Source organism: Moschus berezovskii, chromosome 5, assembly GCF_049115385.1.
Source record: "Moschus berezovskii isolate FMDL1 chromosome 5, NW_MosBer_1.0, whole genome shotgun sequence".
NCBI lineage: Eukaryota > Metazoa > Chordata > Mammalia > Artiodactyla > Moschidae > Moschus > Moschus berezovskii.
The window spans coordinates 22,350,998-22,371,114 of NC_142464.1; the positions used below are offsets into that span (position 1 = coordinate 22,350,998).

At 44.0% G+C, this 20,117-nt stretch overlaps 1 protein-coding gene across 2 annotated transcripts in view; it reads left to right on the plus strand.

Moving 5' to 3' along the window:
* CFI (complement factor I) overlaps window positions 1-9,393 on the plus strand; it is a 57,576-nt gene extending 48,183 nt beyond the window's left edge. For both annotated transcript variants that reach the window (XM_088836177.1, XM_088836176.1), the window contains 2 exons: window positions 6,756-6,860; window positions 8,984-9,393. In XM_088836177.1, the coding sequence (XP_088692303.1) occupies window positions 6,756-6,860; window positions 8,984-9,201 (323 nt within the window). In that variant the 3' untranslated portion in view covers window positions 9,202-9,393. The remainder of the gene's footprint in view (window positions 1-6,755; window positions 6,861-8,983) is intronic.
* The last annotated feature ends 10,724 nt before the right edge of the window (window positions 9,394-20,117 follow it).

Genomic DNA, 20,117 nt, shown 5'->3' on the forward strand with positions numbered 1-20,117 from the left:
GGTTGCCCAGCACCCCAAGCTCTGGGCACCAAAGGGCCTTGTGCTTGCTGTACTACTCTGCTGTCACCATCATGAGATTCTCAATCATTTGTGCAGCGGACCCACCTCACAGTTTTAATTTTTAAAATTAAATTTAATTTGGTTTTGCAAATTATGTAATTGATCCTGACCCAGAGTTTCAAGGATACCTGTACTCTGCAATAATGAAACATCCATTGAGGGGTAACCATTCACCAAGAAAAAAACAGTGACAGGGGTACATGTAGCATGGACTTTAGGGATTGGTTGGAATGATATGAATGAAAGGTGAAATGTTTTTCAAAGGTATTGTTGCAGCATGTTTCGAGTCAGTGATCCCACAGCCTCTACCCTCTCTCCTCTGGCCTCCCCTGTTCCCCGTGCTTCACACCCAACATCCCACAAAGAGAAAGATAACCTAAAGAATTTATCCTTTCAGCTTCTAAGATGACTTGAGGTGAACATTCATATGAATAAGAGATATACTTTGCTTCAGTTCAGTTCAGTTCAGTTCAGTTGACTCGCTCAGTCGTGTCTGACTCTCCGCGACCCCATGAATCACAGCACGCCAGGCCTCCCTGTCCATCACCAACTTCCGGAGTTCACCCAAACTCATGTCCACAGAGTCGGTGATGCCATCCAGCCATCTCATTCTCTGTCGTCCCTGTCTCCTCCCGCCACAATCCCTCCCAGCATCAGAGTCTTTTCCAGTGAGTCAACTCATCGCATGAGGTGGCCAAAGTATTGGAGTTTCAGCTTTAGCATCAGTCCTTCCAATGAACACTCAGGATTGATCTCCTTTAGCATGGACTGGTTGGATCTCCTTGCAGTCCAAGTGATTCTGAAGAGTCTTCTCCAGCACCACAGTTCAAAAGCATCAATTCTTCAGCGATCAGCTTTCTTCACAGTCCAACTCTCACATCCATACATGACCACGGGAAAAACCATAGCCTTGACTAGATGGACCTTGGTTGGCAAAGTAATGTCTCTGCTTTTCAATATGCTATCGAGGTTGGTCATAACTTTCCTTCCAAGGAGCAAGCGTCTTTTAATTTCATGGCTGCAATCAGCATCTGCAGTGATTTTGGAGCCCAGAAGAATAAAGTCTGACACTGTTTCCACTGTTTCCCCATCTATTTCCCATGAAGTGATGGGACCAGATGTCGTGATCTTTGTTTTCTGAATGTTGAGCTTCAAGCCAACTTTTTCACTCTCCTCTTTCACTTTCATCAACAGGCTTTTGAGTTCCTCTTCACTTTCTGCCATAAGGGTGGTGTCATCTGCATATCTGAGGTTACTGATATTTCTCCCAGCAATCTTGATTCCAGCTTGTGCTTCTTCCAGCCCAGTGTTCCTCATGATGTACTCTGCATAGAAGTTAAATAAGCAGGGTGACAATATACAACCTTGACGTACTCCTTTTCCTGTTTGGAACCAGTCTGTTGTTCCATGTCCAGTTCTAACTGTTGCTTCCTGACCTGCATACAGGTTTCTCAAGGGGCAGGTCAGGTGGTCTGGTATTCCCATCTCTTTCAGAATTTTCCACAGCTTATTGTGATCCCTTAGGGGCAAATTATTAGAAAGACCTACTAAATTAGAGACAGATTAGAATTAATTCAGACAATACTTGTCCCCTCATCTTGAAGTCAGCCTAGAAATTTAGCTTCCTTTTGGTCTCTTAAACTTTCTTTGTAAATAGCTTCACTGCATTTGCCTAATAGACTCCTATTGCAACACACTCTTTATAATTGCCATATTGAAAAGTATAAAGTGAAACTTGCTCAGTCGTGTTCAACTCTTTGCGACCCCGTGGACTATTCAGTCCATGGAATTCTCCAGGCCAGAATACAGGAGTGGGTAGCTGTTCCCTTCTCCAGGAGATCTTCCCAACCCAGGGATTGAACCCAGGTCTCCCACATTGCAGGCAGATTCTTTACCAGCTGAGCCATGAAAAAAGTATAAAATATGCATATAAATGAACCTGAATTTGTGGTATGTTTGAATACCCAAGACTTACAAAATGCTAAAATTTTATTAGCAATTAATTTATCCAGAGAGTATTATGTTCTTTTATTTGTTCTTTTTTAAAAATACCAACATTTTATTTTATTTTGGCTGCACTGCATGGTTTACCAGATCCTAGTGTCCCGACCAGGGGTTGAATCTGGGCCCTCATCAGTGAGAGTCCTAACGACTGAACCACAAGGGAATTCCCTGTTTTCTTTTTAAAGAACTTTTATTATGTACATTTATATGTGATCACAAAAGTAGAGATACAAGTATAATAAACCTGCTTTTCACCATGCAGTTTTTAGTTACCAACATTCTCCCATTCATGTTTTAGCTCCCTGAATCAATCACAATCACAATGGGATAATTAGGAAAGTTTATTTATAAAGGAGTTAATAACAACATGGGTGGGAGGTTGGGGAACCACAAGGCTGTGCAGGAATCCAGGTCAAACAGTCCCAGAACTGAGACCTTTCCTAGATCTGAAGGTATAAGGTGAAGAAGTTTCCAGAAGGAGAGAGTCTTGGGCACAGCATGCTACCTTGTGAGAAGCAATGACCTCAGGTTGAAGGTCATAGCCAGCCCCAATCTCATTATGCTCTCTCCTTCCCTCCTTTTCCTTCTGCTGGAGTCCTTTGTTGGAAAGCAGCTAGAAATCAGGGGCGAATTCACTCTTGAGGCAGTCCCTCCAGCTCAGGCTCTCAGGGTAGGGGCAGAGCATTGAAGGGTGGAGAAACAATCTGAATCTCAATAGGAGCTTATCAACATATTCCCCCACAGTGAATTTATTTTTTTCCCCTGAAGGATATCAAATCAAATCCTAGACACCATGTAATTTCACCCACAAATACACCATCTTTACCAGGTGAAAACTTAAAAAAACAAAACCAACCCTTCGTCAATTCAGTTCAGTCACTCAGTCCTGTCCGACTCTTTGTGACACCATGGACTGCAGCACGCTAGGCCTCCCTGTCCATCACCAACTCCCGGAGTTCACCCAAACTCATGTCCATTGAGTCAGTGATGCCATCCAACCGTCTCATCCTCTGTCATCCCCTTCTCCTCTTGCCCTCAATCTTTCCCAGCATCAGGGTCTTTTCAAATAAGTCAGCCTTTCACATGAGGTGGCCAAAGTATTGGAGTTTCAGTTTCAACATCAGTCCTTCCAATGAACATTCAGGACTGATCTCCTTTAGAATGGACTGGTTGGATCTCCTTGCAGTCCAAGGGACTCTCAAGAGTCTTCTCTAATACCACAGTTCAAAAGCATAAATTCTTCCGTGCTCAGCTTTCTTGATAGGCCAACTCTCATATCCATACATGACCACTGGAAAAACCATAGTCTTGACTAGATGGACCTTTGTTGACAAGGTAATGTCTCTGCTTTTTAATATGCTGTCTAGGTTGGTCATAACTTTCCTTCCAAGGAGTAAGCGTCTTTTAATTTCATGGCTGCAATCAGCATCCACAGTGATTTTGGAGCCCAAAGAAATAAAGTCTGACACCATTTTCACTGTTTCTCCATCTATTTGCCATGAAGTGATGGGACCGGATGCCATGATCTTAGTTTTCTGAATGTTGAGCTTCAAGCCAACTTTTTCACTCTCCTCTTTCACTGTCATCAAGAGGCTGTTTAGTTCTTCACTTTCTGCCATAAGGGTGGTGTCATCTGCATATCTGAGGTTATTGATATTCTCCCGGCAATCTTGATTCCAGCTTGTACTTCTTCCAGTCCAGAGTTCCTCATGATGTACTCTGCATAGAAGTTAAATAAGCAGGGTGACAATATACAGCTTTCACATACTCCTTTTCCTATTTGGAACCAGTCTGTTGTTCCATGTCCAGTTCTAACTGTTGCTTCCTGACCTGCATACAGGTTTCTCAAGAGGCAGGTCAGGTGGTCTGGGATTCCCATCTCTTTCAGAATGTTCCACAGTTTATTGTGATCCACACAGTCAAAGGCTTTGGCGTAGTCAATAAAGCAGAAATAGATGTATTTCTGGAACTCTCTTGCTTTTTTGATGATCCAGTGGATGTTGGCAATTTGATCTCTGGTTCCTCTGCCTTTTCTAAAACCAGCTTGAACATCTGGAAGTTCACAGTTTACATACTGTTGAAGCCTGGCTTGAAGAATTTTGAGCATGGCTTTGCTAGCGTGTGAAATGAGTGTGATTGTGTGGTAGTTTGATCATTCTTTGGCACTGCCTAATAAAAACAATTCCATAATGTCATCCAATAACCAGTTGTGTTGAACATGCCTTAATCATTTACAAAACACTTACAAAACATATTTCCACTGGGATCCAAAGTCTACACATTGCATTCAGGGGCTATTTTTCTTAAACCTCTTTAATCTAGAACAGTTACATCTTTTTTTTATTTAGAATGTATTTATTTTAAATAAATCTCGGTCATTCTTATTTTAGAATTCCCACACCTTGAAATTTGCTTATTGTATTCTTGATGCAGCATTTAACATGTGCTCCTATACCATGTATTTTCTATAAGAAAGTAGATTTGTTCTTGTACGTTGGCTTATTTTTTAATCATCATATTCATTGAGCCCTAACTGTGAGTGCAAGATGGTAATGCTAAAGTGCTAGAATCTCACTGATGGAAACCATGGACATAGCCAACAAACAAGAGGTGCTAAGGCTACAAAGTGGAATAACGCAGGTCAGCTCTCCAGGGACTCATGGTGCCATCAGACATGAATGCCACCGCCAGACAGCAGACCGTGAGGGGGGCTTCAAGGAGCATACAAAACAAGAGTTCAGGGCAGGAAACAGTCTCTGAGGCTCAGAAATCACTCATGTGGTATAAGAGCTCCCAGTTTTGGAAGGCTTATCCCGAGTTAGGGGAAATAATAAATTGCTAATTTTTGGAAAGCTCTTATCCCGAAGAAGGCAGTCATCTTAAGATTAACTTGAGCGGCTTCCCTGGTGGTCTAGTAGCTGAGTTTCTGAGCTCCCAATGCAGAAAGCCTGGGTTCGATCCCTGGTCAGGGAACTAGATCCCACATGCCACAATTAAGTCCCAGTGCAGCCAAATAAATTATTTTTAGTCGTTAAGTCATGCCCAACTCTGTGACCCCCATGGGCTGTAGCCTACCGGACTCCTCTGTCCATGGGATTTCCCAGACAAGAATACTGGAATGGATTGCCATTTCCTTCTCCAGAGGATCTTCCCAACCCAGGGTTCAAACCAGGTCTCCTGCACTGCAAGTAGATTCTTTACCACTGAACCACCAGGGAGAACCAGCCAAATAAATAAATAAAAAGAAATATTAAAAAGAAAAAAAAAGACAAATATGAAGTATGACTTGAAGGAGAAAAAAGAAACTCTTTCCTGATTTGCCATATTTGTTGGAGGAATGTGTTAGAAAGCATTAGTGACTCCCTCTGTTTCCCAGAAGAGAAGAATATTAGCCTGCAACACCCTGGGTAGGATCTGTGGGGGTGTCCTTGAAGGGTAAACCAGAGGTCTCTCTGTCCCCAGGTAGAGACAGAGATTTGTAGATTAATTGAGGAGCCAAGTCATTTGGCATAAAATGTTTATTGTATAATGGAATCACCGAGTTCATGCATTAATTACATAAATATTTATTAAGTAGCTACTTGGTACTAGCATGAGGCTAGGTGCGGCAGTGAATGAATCAGACCCAGCCCCTGCCCTCCTGGAGCAAATAAAAACTGCTGTAAGGTGGGAAAAAGGAAGAGGGGAGATGGGACAAAAATTCACTCCTTATACCTGAGGTATATCAGCCTGTGTTCTTAGGTCTTTCTCATCTTCCCTGAACTGTCATCAGCAACAGCTCCTGGTCCTTCTCTTTCCCTGGACCACGTTCCAGTCCCAAATCTGTGACTTAAAGGGAAATCCTAAATCCTCTTTCAATCACTTTCAAATCATTTAGGAGATGGAGTTCCTCACAGACACAAAAACTCGTAGATATCAATAACCTCATGTGTATTGTCATTTTAAGTTTTTGTATTTAAAAGCTGTTGCAATGGCACCCCACTCCAGTACTCTTGCCTGGAAAATCCCATGGACGGAGGAGCCTGGTAGGCTGCAGTCCATGAGGTCGCTAAGAGTCGGACACGACTGAGTGACTTCACTTTCACTCTAGCAAGGACTTTCAAGCAAATAAGGGACTATAAGAAGACTGGAACTATCTATGTGAGAAGACCCTGACCACAGATTTCTAGTCCCCCCCGCCCCACCCCATCTTGCCGCCAGACTCAGTGACCAGAAGGACCATTTCACAGTGAACTGTGTCTTAGTCACTCGGTCATGTCCAACTCTTTGTGCCCCCCGGACCATAGACCCCTCCAAACTCTCTGTCCATGCGATTCTCCAGGCAAGAATACTGGAGTGGGTTGTCATTTCCTTCTCCAGGGGGTCTTCCCAATTCAGGGATTGAACCCTGGTCTCCTGCACTACAGGCAGATTCTTTACCGGCTGAGCCACCAGGGAAGCCCATCTCACAGTACCCAGGCCAGATATTCAATATGGCTTCTTGACTATTTTTAGAAAGACAATTACAGAAATGGGATACGAGCAGTATATGACTAAATTTGCTAGTGAGTTCTCCTCAAAAGTTTACATATGTATTAAAGAATATATATATTCTTATATGTTCCTAATGGTTCACTAAATTATGAAAGTAAATACTTAGATTCCTCATTTGTAACTTCTAAATGCCTCTTTGTTTTTTTCACTTCGTTTAGGTAACCAAAGAGTACATTCACTTAGGTGGGGTGAAGTTCATCTAATAAACAACTGCTCAAAGTTCTACCCAGGTCGCTACTTTGAAAAAGAAATGGAGTGTGCAGGTAAGCACGAAGTGGCTTCTGGGAGATGTCTCCATAGTCCCTACCAACACCTTTGTCCTCCCCACTGAGCCTCCAAGCTTTTCTGGGCCTCCAAGCTTTTCCATTGGCCTCTGGCTGTAAAGATCCCTTGGAGAAGGAAATGGCAACCCACTCCAGTAGTCTTGCTTGGAAAATTCCTTGGACAGTGGAGCCTGGCAGGCTACCGTCCATGGGGTCGCCAAGAGTCGGACACCACTTAGCAATAAACCACCACTGGCTATTGCATTATCAGACTCTTTCAGTCCCTTTCCCTTAGCTCAAGTTCCCGCAATCTAATACCCAGAGGAAAAATCTTCCCTAAGCCATGATACAGCAGTCTAACAAGGTGATTAAGAGCACAGACTCTGGAACCAGACTGCCTGGGTTTACATTCCAGTTCTTACCAATTACTACTTTGTGACCTTGAGCAAGTTTCCTCACCTGCAACATTGGTGATCTTAAGAGATGAGAAAAGTGAGATGCAAAGCAGTTACACAAGTTGCCCCAAGTCTTATAGGGGCTTCCCTGCTGGCTCAGTGGTAAAGAATCCACCTGCAATGCAGGAGACACAGGAGACGTGGGTTTGATCCCTGGGTCAGGAAGATCCCCTGGAGAAGGAAATGACAACCTATTCCAGTATTCTTGCTTGGGAAATCCCATGCACAGAGGAGCCTGGCGGGTAACTTAGCGACTAAACAACAACACAACAGAGTCTTACAGACAAGCAATGGTATATTCAGGATCGAAACCTAGACTTCTAAGTAAAAATCCAAACGATCTCATTTCAAATGCATCCGATTGGAAGTCATTTCTCCCTGCTTAGAAATCCCTTTGGCTTCTCATGATCCCTGTCCCTCGCTCCTTCAATATCACAGGGATGCTAGTGCTACCACCTAATATAACTACATCAGTTCCTACTTCTGGTGGTGACCTGAAGGCAGGGTGCCAGCCAGGGCAGGGCATTTAGGTCACTTTATTGAAATCACTTACAAATAGTGGATTATAGAAAAAGGCAGTTATTGACATTCTGTAACTTCTTGGATGTGTGTGTGTGCTCAGTTGCATCCAACTCTTTGTGACATTTTGGACCATAGCCTGCCAGGCTCCTCTGTCCATGGAATTCTCCAGACAAGAATACTGGAGTTAGTTGCCATGCCCTCCTCCAGGGTATCTTCCCAACCCAGGAATCAAATCCGAGTTTCCTGCGTCTCCTGCACTGCAGGTGGATTCTTTATTGCTGAGCCATCAGAGAAGCCCCAACTTCTTGGATACAGTGATTTAAAATCTTGGAAAGTCACAAGAGTGAGAAGAAAGGAAACAGACCATTCCCTGTGCCTCCCCCCACCCCACCATCTTAAAATGGAGCTAAGGATTTCAGAGCACGAAAGGAGAGAACCACATACAATCTTCCCAGGCACAATTGCACAGATAAGAGGATTAGCTCTGAAATCTGGCTCCCTGGGCTCAGGTTCAGGCTCTGCCACTTATTAGCTGTATGACCCTAGACAGGTTCATTAATGTCTCTGTGCTTTATCTCATCTTAAAATAGGGATACTAATGAGCCTTCCCTCACAGGGTTGTGACGAGGATTAAAACAGTGAACAATTAATACCTATTAAGCACTCAGTGAGTACTAGGTACTCCTATTATTTTTCCACTCAGCCGTTGCTGCTACTTTGAGATTGCCATCTCATTATGAAATATGCTTCCACAAAGTAGAGGAAGCAGGAGAGCACTTGCTAAACTTGGAGCATGAGTATTAATGAAAGACACAGTATTTCCCACCATGCATTTCCACAACTCTTTGGGCCTGCTCTGTAAGGGAGCCCATCGCTATTGCCTGTTAGGGAAGTGTAAGAAAGTCAGTGTTTGGGACTTTCCTGGAGGTCCAATTGTTAAGACTCCATGTTTCCAATGCAGGGGGTGGGAGTTCAATCCCTGGTCAGAGAACTAAGATCCCACATGCCACACAGCACATTCAAAAAATACAAACAAAAAACTTGAGAAAAAGAAAAAGAAAGCCCGTGTCAGTACAGGCATTGGCGGAAGAACAGCCTTACAACGGAAGTAAATGTGTGATTTTCTTTGTCCCTTATCTTCCTCAGGTACAGATGATGGTTCTATCGATGCCTGTAAAGGGGACTCTGGAGGCCCCTTAGTCTGCCAGGATGTCAACAATATGACTTACGTTTGGGGTGTTGTAAGTTGGGGTGAAAACTGTGGAAAATCAGAGTTCCCGGGCATTTACACCAAAGTGGCCAATTATTTTGACTGGATTAGTCATCATGTAGGAAGGTCTCTTATTTCTCAGCACAATTTGTAAAACTATGATCTCTCTCTTCTCTCTACTCTTTTTCTCTCAGGAGCTCCATTTTAGTTGAAATAATACTGAATAATTAGTACTTCTTCAAGGGAAAAAATAGAGGCGGTTTGATGGGACATTTTTTAAAGGTCTCTTTATGCCATTTTGGGATTTTGCTGTATAATCCTCAAATAAATATTTCAGTCAAGCATACATATTTTATTTTATTTATAAGAGACCTGGATAATCTGTTCATTCAGGAGTAATTTTTTTTTTAAGATGTATGTATTCATTTTTTGACTGTGGGTCTTTGTTGCTGCATGTGGACTTCCTCTAGTTGCCACGAGTGGGGGCTACTCTTCATTGCGGCGCCCTGGCTTCTTACCGCAGTAGCTTCTCATCTTGCCGCGGAGCACACGCTCTAGGCACCAGGGCTTCAGTAGTTGCAGCGCTGTGGGCTCAGTAGTTGCGACCCACAGGCTTAGTTGCTCCGAAGCATGTGGATCTGCCTGGACTAGGGATTGAACCAGTGTCCCTTGCATTGCAAGGCGGATCCTTAACCACTGGACACCGGGGAAGACTGGGAGTGTTGTATTGACCGTACTAAGGTTTAGCAAGTGGAAGGACATTGGATTCCCATAAGCCCGGTTCAAACCCCAACTCTACCACCTGCTCATGGCTTGGCCCTGGACAATTTACTATCTTTTTTGTGTCTCATTTCCCACTTTTAAAAAGGAAACTGGAATATTGAGAAAATGAAGCTACATATTACAGTAAAACCATTGTCATAATACTTGTCACAGGAAAATAATGGACCTCACAGCTCTTGTCCCATTTTTCTGTTTCTGTAAGTATTCAAAGTTCCTGAAAACTTTTAGTTCGTTATTTCACAAGTCCTTCTTAAATTCCACCACAGTCCAGCACCACACAAATCTGTATCTCCAGCCCTGACCTTTCCTAGAAGTCCGGACTGTGCATCTCACTGAGCACTTAACATGTCTCCTGGATACCTGATAGCATTTCCAAAGAAAGGCCAACCCCAAACTCTACCCCTATTCTTTAACCTATTCTTCCCACCTTAGTAAATCCGCTATGGCCTCAACGTACACTGGGCATGCAGTTGCTCTCTATCCCATGAGCCTCCTTTAATCTCACCACAGCGCTTGTCATCACCCAACACATTCTGTTTTCACTTGTCTACCCCTTCCCCAAAACACCCACCCACCCACCACCCCACGGCCCCCACTACACTGCAAGACACAGGAGACTCTGTCTTTTTATCAGCATCCCTAGCACTTTGTTCATAAACAGTGTTCGCTGCTTTTACTGTTATTTTTTTTTAAGGGCAGCTGCCAACATCCTGAAGACAGAGGTCTATTTTTTCACATAAATATTACCTTTAAAACCTGAGAGCCAGAACAAGTTCTGAATAGATTCCAGCTGTTTTAATAATATGAATGTCCATTTCTACATTTACTCCAAAATCAGTTATTGCCCAATTTTTTTTTCCTTTTAAAATTTTTAGTAAAATAAAGTTTTTTTGTTTGTTTGACCATTTTAACCACTTTGAACTGTGCAGTTCAGTGGCATTAAGCATATTCACATTTTTATGCAGCCATCTCCAGAAATCTTTTGTCTTCCCAAACTGAAACTACCCTGTGAAGCAGTAATTCCTCCTTCCCTCCCATGCTGCCCATTTTTAATTCCTTTTGTCACTGAATGCAAGAGAGCATCTGGTTACTTACAGCTGTGAAAGAAAGGCCCCCAAAGCAGTGATTACCTAACAATTGTTTATGATTTTGCTCCTGCCTCCGGGGATTGACTGGACTGGCTAGGTAGCTCCTCCATCCTCTCATACAGCTGCCATCACACGGGGCTGAGACAGGGATAATCTCGAAGGCTTCTCTACTCATGGCTGGTGTCTGGTGGCTGGGCTGGGAGACTCAGCAGCTGGGGTTCTCAGGCATCTCTCTCTATGAGGTCTTTCCACATGAGCTCTCAACGAGGTGACCTGGGGTCACCAGACTTCTTACGTAGCAGTTGACAAGTGTCTCAAGAGACCCTGCAGAACCTGCACTGGCTTTCTAAAGCTAGCTTGGAAAGCTTAGCTTAGCTTAGCTTCACTTCCATCACAAAGACCGGACCAGGTTCAAGGGGAAGAAACATAACCCATCTCTGAACAGGAGGGGTGTCAAAGAATTTGTGGCGTGTTCTAAAACACCATTTTATGGATCAGAAGGTGAAGCCCTCACGCACATACCATTCCATGTATCAATCAATAGTACAGATCCCAACAGGAAGAGGCTACTTTGCATTTCCAGTAGGAAATGACACCAGTACTTTACTACCACCAGCAGAAGGAAGAAAGATTTTCTCCCTGCCGGACAACAGCTCAGCCAACTTGGAGCACATGCCCCTTTAGCACATATCTGTTTATGAGCAAAAAGAGAAGAGTACTAAGGGCTGCAAGCTGGGAAACTCCACATATGGGCACCCTCAGCTGACCCAGGAAGGAGCAGCACGTGGCAACTCAATGGACCAGTCTGCACAGTCACGGGAGACCGCAGAGGAGTGGACCAGAGTGGGGCAAGGAGAGAGCCAGCTTCTCCATAGCGACCCCATGTGGTAGGGACTGGGAACAGCAAGAGTGGGCTGACCTGATTGAGGGCTCTCCCAGTTGGGAGGTTCTTGCCTGGAGAATCCCAGGGACAGGGGAGCCTGGTGGGCTGCCGTCTATGGGGTCGCACAGAGTTGGACACGACTGAAGCAACTTAGCAGCAGCAGCCAGTTTGGAAGTTTGTGTGAGAGCTCCTGGTTGCACACCACAGAAGCCAATAGTATTGCTTAAATGAAAAAAAAATTTTATTCAAATATATTGTGCAGTTCACAGAATCTCCAAAAAAGCCAGAAAGTTGGAGGCAACAAAGACCACTGTAGGACTGCCTGTCAGAGATTCCTACTGCCACTAGCTTGGATCCCAGGCTCTATGCCTAGCTCCTGCTGCAGAGGCTGGGCATTGGACGCTACTGATCGACCCTGTGTCATCACCGCTTCTGTGAGTTAGCATGATCTATCCTGAAGGTGGCCAACAAACAGAGGTCACTGGATGTGGAACTCTACTATCACCACACTTAACCCTGGTTCAGAACTCACCAGCTTATAAGGCAGATGGGGAAATAAATTACAAAGCTGCACTTGACTGGTACAACGGTAAGAAACCTCATAGGAGAATCATCAATCAGCTTTAAGAGTCCAAGAAGACTTCCCCAGAGATGAACTTAATCTGAATTATGGAAGAACTTTCCAGGCAGATATGAACACAAAAGCCCTGTGAACCAAACTCAGCACCAAAGGGATGGAGAGCACTCCAGTTCAGCATGACTGGAGCCTGGGGCGCAGCTGAGGAGCTGAGATGAACAAAGGTCACATCAGGGAGGGCCTTGTGTCAAAGAGTTGGCACCAGTGAAAGACTTTGGAAAGTTCATGCCGGAGGCATTGCGGAAGATACATTGGAGGGAGTGAGATGAGGTAGGGAAGAGAGTTAAGAGATAACTGGAATAATCCAAATGAAAAATGATGAATGGAGAAACCAAAGCAGGGACCTTCTAAAGAGAATGGAACTTGTTCTAGATATGTTAAGGAGCAAAACAGATGATATCTGGGGACAGAAGACATATGGCACTAGGGAGAAGGATAGGAGTCTAGGGTAATTCCCAGGTTTTCTCTTGGATAATGAGGTGACCGGGGTTGCCACTGATTGCAGAAATAAAGGGAAGAGAGGAATACAAGTAGGTTTAGTCAGGAATATTTTGGAGCTGTGCTGTCTATGGTAGTCCGGCGAAGATAAATGGTGGGAAAATATAAAGTAGGAAATAAAAAGTTCAAAATCAATCAGAGGTTTGAAAGTAGTCAGAAACCCTCCTGAGAGAAATCACACAGCTGAATTTATCCTGATGGTCTAAAACCTGCCATTTCACTTAAGTGGATTTCTTTCCATCTTCTTCCCTGCTTCCTCTTTGTGTGCCAAGTGATCTTACATTCTAGCCACAAAGGTCATTTGAAAATCTCTCTCCCTGATTCCTATGGTCTGAAAATGTGCGCCCCACTGTGAAAATTAATAAAGGGAAACCTCACTAAAATGCAGCTGGGTGATCAGAAAAGGAGGCTCTCATGCATATGCCCTCTATATGTTAATCAATGGTACAGATCCCAACAGGAAGAAACTACTTTGCATTTCCAGCAGGAAGTGACACTACTACTTTACTACCACCAGCAAAAGGAAAAAACATTTTCTTCTTGTCTGGTAACAGCTCAGCCAATGAGAGTGTCACAAATTGGCCAGTGAAAAGCCAGTATACATCAAGCTCAGAGTTTTCTCCAATGGCCTTTTCATTTATGACAGGCCCCTCCCAACTTCCTGATATCCTCTATAAAAGAATTTCCTTTCCTTTGTTTGCATGTGGACTTGAATGTGGTTCACGACAATTGCACGTCTTGAATTGTAATTCTTTGCTGCTCCAGAATAAACCTGTTTTATTGGGAAAATAACTGGCTGTTTTATTGTTTTAGGTTGACCCTCCATACTTACATGTTGAAATTCTAATACCCAGTGTGATGGTATCAGTTCAGTTCAGTTCAGTTGCTCAGTCATTTCCGACTCTTTGTGACCACATGAACCATAGCACGCCAGGCCTCCCTGTCCATCAGCAACTCCTGGAGTCTACCCAAATTCATGTCCATTGAGTCAGTGATGCCATCCAACCATCTCATCCTCTGTTGTCCCCTTTTCTTCCTGCCCTCAATCTTTCCCAGAATCAGGGTCTTTTCAAATGAGTCAGTTCCTCACATCAGGTGGCCAAAGTATTGGAGTTTCAGCATCAGCATCAGTCCTTCCAGTGAACACTCAGGACTGATCGCCTTTAGGATGGACTGGTTGGATCTCCTTGCAGTCCAAGGGACTCTCAAGAGTCTTCTCCAGCACCACAGTTCAAAAGCATCAATTCTTCGGTGCTCAGCTTTCTTCATACTCCAACTCTCACATCCACACATGACTACTGGAAAAACCATAGCCTTGACCAGAGGGACCTTGGTTGGCAAAGTAATGTCTCTGCTTTTTAAGATGCTATCTAGGTTGGTCATAACTTTCCTTCCAAGGAGTAAGCATCTTTTAATTTCATGGCTGCAATCACCATCTGCAGTGATTTTGGAGCCCAAAAAAATAAAGTCTGACACTGTTTCCACTGTTTCTCCATCTATTTGCCATGAAGTGATGGGACCGGATGCCATGCTCTTAGTATCCTGAATGCTGAGCTTTAAGCCAACCTTTTCACTCTCCTCTTTCACTTTCATCAAGAGGCTTTTTAGTTCCTCTTCACTTTCTGCCATAAGGGTGGTGTCATCTGCATCTCTGAGGTTTTTGACATTTCTCCTGGCAATCTTGATTCTAGCTTGTGCTTCCTCCAGCCCAGAGTTTCTCATGATGTACTCTGCACAGAAGTTAAATAATGGTATCAGGAAGTGGGATCTTTCAGAGGTGTCTAGGTCATGAGGTTGGAACCCTCTTGAATGAGATTAGTATCGTTATAAAAGAGACCCCAGAGGTCCCACACCTCTTCCACCATGTGAGGAGACATGGTGGAAAGTCAGCAGTCCAAAACCCTGAAAAGGGCTTTCTCCAGAACCCCACCATTCTGGCACCCTGATCTTGAACTTCCAGCCTCCACAACTATGAGAAATAAGCTTTTGTTGTTTGTAAGTCACCCAGTCTATGGTATTTTGGTACAGAAGCCCAAAGGTCTGATGGTAGACCTCCCCAAGCAAAGAGCCATTACCTTCAACATATTAAGATTATGGAAGCAGACCTTGTTTACAGATCTGACGCAAGCATTTCTTGTCCTTCATTTCCAGCTTGAAAGTTATCAAACCATTAATCTTTTTAAGGCAGAGGCTAGAACCTAGCACTTGAAAGAGAACGTGTTAGTCGTTCAGTCGTGTCCAATTCTTTGCAACCCCATTGACTGTAGCCCTCCAGGCTCCTCTGTCCATGGAATTCTCCAGGCAAGAGTACTGCAGTGGGTTGCCATTCCCTTCTCCAGGGGATCTTCCTGACCCAGGGATCAAACCCAGGTCTTTCACATTGCGGGTAGATTCTTTACCATCTGCGCCATCAGGGAAGCCCCACCTAGCACTTATTCCCCCTTAATTTGAGCCTCTTTTAGAAACTAACCTTCCAGCCTTTGCATTGGGTCAAAATTGATCATTATGGCTGGAATTGTTTCACTACATGGCATCTGTTTTTATCATGATAACACTGCTGAGGCCATTTAATGAGACACTGGGAAACACTAAAAACAGAAACTTTCCATGATTATTAGCATTTTGTTAATTTTGTTTTATTTCACATAAATAAACCTTAAATCACATAAATCCTTCACATAAAGGATTGCATAATATTCTAGTTTCCAAGCATTTTGAGTTAATATGTTACATTAAACCCAATACATTTTGCATTCTTACTTCATTAATACCATCATGGACCATGATGTCCATGTCCAGTGAAGAGACCATAAGGGGTTTTTAGAAGGGTATCTGACTGATCTTATTTACAACTGTACTGGGAAGCTCTCTGTAAAAAATGGTGTAGTTGCAACTGCTCAGAAGTTCCCATTCCAAGGCATTTAATCATTCAGACAAGAATCAGCACAAAAATAGAATATTTTATATTTTCAGAATTAGCTTTGATAGTTTTCACCATAATTGGTTTCCCTAGTTCCTCTTCCTATCTTTTCTTCCTTGGACTACAACTGCGTTTTGACCCTAGTACCCCACAGTTCAGTTCAGTTCAGTCGCTCAGTCGTGTCTGACTCTACGCGACCCCACAAATCACAGCACGCCAGGCCTCCCTGTCCATCACCAACTCTCGGAGTTCACCCAAACTCATGTCCACAGAGTCGGTGATGCCATCCAGCCATCTCATTCTCTGTCGTCCCCTTCTCCTCCCGCCCCCAACCTTTCCCAGCATCAGAGTCTTTTCCAGTGAGTCAACTCGTCGCATGACCCACTTCCATCTTTTCTTCTAACTCTGTACCCCACAGAGGTGCTCGTAAAATTCACCAGTAACTTCCATGCTATTAAATCCCATGATCAATATTCTGTCCTCATCTTCCTCCACACCAGTGGAACCCACGGTTCTGTCTTTTTAGATTCCCCGGGTTGTAGCACTCTCCTGCTGCACTTGGCTGTTTCTTCCTGGTCTCTTCTACCGATTCTTAGTTACTCGATCTCCAGCCTCTTAGACCCTGTTCTGCTTCTCTTCATGCGTTCACTTTTTAGAGGATCTCATCTAGTTCCATGGCTTTAAATGCCATTTCTATGCTGACGATTTCCAAATTTAGTTCCAGTTCTTATCCCATTCTGAACTGTGAATTCAGAATACTCTTCTCAAACATGGTATGTCTGAAAATAATTTTCTAATTTTTCCCTGAAATCTTTTACTTCTGGGATCCTCCCCATTTTAGTCAGTAAGAGCTCTCTATCCTTCCAATTGTTTAAGCCAAAACTTCATGGTCATCCTTGAGTTTTCTCTTTCCCTTTTTACCATAGTCAATCCATCAATAAATCCTGTTGGCTCTACCATCAAGTTATATCTAGAATGTGACCACTTCTCATACTTCCACTTCTTCTTCTTTGGGCCAAGCCATAATAATAACTTACCTAGTTTATTTTGTCTTAACTGGCTTCCTGGCTTCAGCTCCTGCCCAAACCACAGACAAAGTGTATATAGATAAAACCAGTCATTTGCTAGCAGGAAAGATCTGGAAGCCATGGGTTTGCAACCAATAGTGTCTGTCATGATAAATACAGATTTTCCTGATTATATGAAAGTGTCCTGTAAAGGAGCCTCTTTTCAAACATTCTAGGCTAACTAGTGGAGAAGGCAATGGCACCCCACTCCAGTACTCTTGCCTGGAAAATCCCATGGACGGAGGAGCCTGGTGGGCTGCAGTGCATAGGATCGCTAAGAGTCGGACACGACTGATTCACTTTCATGCATTGGAGAAGGAAATGGCAACCCACTCCAGTGTTCTTGCCTGGAGGACGGGGGAGCCTGGTGGGCTGCCATCTATGGGGTCGCACAGAGTCAGACACGACTGAAGTGACTTAGCAGCAGCAGCAGCAGGCTAAGTAGTTAGAAGAAAAGATGGAAGTGGGTCATCTAGGAGTTGTATGATATTATCAATCAGGCCTGGCTTCATGAGCAAGCATCCAGTGCATTTGCATAAGGTCCTGGACTCAGAAGGGTTCCAGACTATATCTCCCATTAACACTCTGAACACTTATTAACACTTGTTCTTAATAATTTTTGAACAAGGAGACCTGGATTTTTACTTTGTGCTGATCCCTGCATGATCAGCCCTGATTATGCAGCTGATCAGGTGATCAATGTCATACCCTGGTATCTGACAGCAGGAATTGAGAGGAAAAAGTAAATCTTGGAATCACTACAGCGGAACAGTATCTAATGATTGACTATGAAGAGAAAGTGAAAATAAAACTTAGAATCTTATTTTCTTGGAAGATGGCAGTGATTTCCATGAAGAACATAGTAGAAAAGAAGATTTATTTGAGAAAAAGAAGAGATCTCTATCAGCCAGAGGAAATGGAGTTTGAGGATTTAACCCCTAAGGAAAGCTGATACAAACAGGATGAAATCTGAATTCGCAGAGCTGGAGCTGTATTTGCTGTTGTTTAGTTGCCAAGTTGTGTCTTTTGCAACCTCATGGACTGTAGCCCACCAGGTTTCTCTGTCCATGGGATTTCCCAGGCAAGAATACCTTGCCATTTCCTTCTCCAAGGGATCTTCCCAACCCAGGGATTGAACCCATGTCTCCTGCATTGGTAGGCGAATTCTTTACCACTGAGCCCCCTGGGAAACCTGAGGTTGCATTTAGAGTATAAGAAATTAGGTGAGATTACCAGGAATACATCAGAGAAGGCAATGGCACCCCACTCCAGTACTCTTGCCTGGAAAATCCCATGGACGGAGGAGCCTGGTAGGCTGCAGTCCATGGGGTTGCTAAGAGTTGGACATGACTGAGAGACTTCACTTTCACTTTTTACTTTCATGCATTGGAGAAGGAAATGGCAACCCACTCCAGTGTTCTTGCCTGGAGAATCCCAGGGACGGGGGAGCCTAGTGGGCTGCCGTCTATGAGTCTGCACAGAGTCGGACACGACTGAAACGACTTAGCAGCAGCAGCAATACATATAGAGAAAAGGTATAAAGGAGAGGCTTGGGGCATCTATAACAGGGCTGGAACCAGGTAACATTGCTATATTTTGTCTTTTCTTTATGAAGACTTAGTCCTATACCACAGAGTTTCTCTGAAAGAACCAAGCCTGGTCAAGGGAGCTGGGGGGACCTCAGAGGTACTGTAGGACAACATCCACACTTTAGAGATGAGAAACCCAAAGCTCCAGAAAGCAGACCAAAAAAAGAACTCTATGTTTCCTTTTCCCAGCTGTTGAAATGTGCTGTCCAAAAATTAAGAAAAAAAATCTTTGGCATCTTGTGATGGCAGAAAGAGGTCTTGGGAATTTGCTGGCAGTCCAGTGGTTAGGACTCTGTGCTCTCATTCCACAACTGGTGTGAAAGAGGCCTTGATTTGACTGGATCCTATCACATGACTTCTCTGTAGGCACTTCAACTCCCTTATGGTAAAAAGGATAATACCCCTCAAGCACATTTCTCCTCTTCTTCCACTATGGTTCCAGTTGATCAAAGCGCTGAGGTTCCTGGCTGAGCATCTGAAGGCAGACTTAAGCCTGGCTGCTCCCCAGTAACCTAGCCTGGGGTTAGGCTCATAGGTCAGCCGGGGAGGGACGCCCTTTTCTGGTTCTAATTTGTCCAAAGGCTGTATTCCTGAAAAGCGTTGTTTTGAGTGTAAGAGAGCGAGTCCATGAAGTGTCTGGCAAAGAGTAAACTTTAAATAAAGACACATAAAATTCTTATGAGCACTGCATTGCACATTTATTATAAACTCATGAAGCTTAACAAACACAAAACGCCAAACTAGAATTATTGGTGTAATTCTTATAGAAAGGTCACATCCATTCTCAACACTTGCAGTATTACCCTGGATCTTATTGTAAAATTCTTGGAAACTGCCAGGATACTAAAATAACTACGTATTTATAGCTCTGGTAAAAACTACTGTAATTGTTATTTCAGGATTCTGCACTGCGCTGGGATTAAAAATACAGGGAAACGTCACTGGGGCCATGAAGCTACAAAATGTCATCTTCAGTAGGAAAATTGTTTTTTTTTTTTTAAATGCTTTCGAGTTTATAGTATGACTTTTTCCCTATTACGGAAGGAAACTCATGGTTTTTACTGTCAAACCATTTTCTTCTAAAATTTCTCAACCAGCATCTACATCTGTCAGCCAGGCACCACCAGGGCCTGGGTTAACATGCTCCAGTCCCCATCCCCCAACCGCGGCCACCGTAGTCCATCCAAGGCGACCGGTGTGGACCCAAGACGGGGCGATGCCAATCTGAACTCGCATTCCATGTATCGCAGAATCACGGCTTCAAACCCCCGCATCAGCTGGTCCCCTCGCGACGCCCTCTGCAAGGGACTACAGAGGCTTGTTTCTCCGACGCTGTCTACACCCTGAACAGCTTGTCGCTCGGCTCGGGAGGGCTGGGCCGCACGCCCCCAAGTCAGAGGGGGTCACGGGGGTTCACCACCTCGCTACACCCTTCTGTTACCCGAAGAGCTTTCAAAACATAACGATGCCCACTGACGCCGGGGTGAACTTAATCCGCCTGTCTGGGATCTGGGGCCCGGCATGGTATTTAGTTAGCACAACCAACCCCGCAGGTAGTACTAACAGGCACCAGGCGGTCCCGCCTCCCAGGCCAGTCGGGCCCCC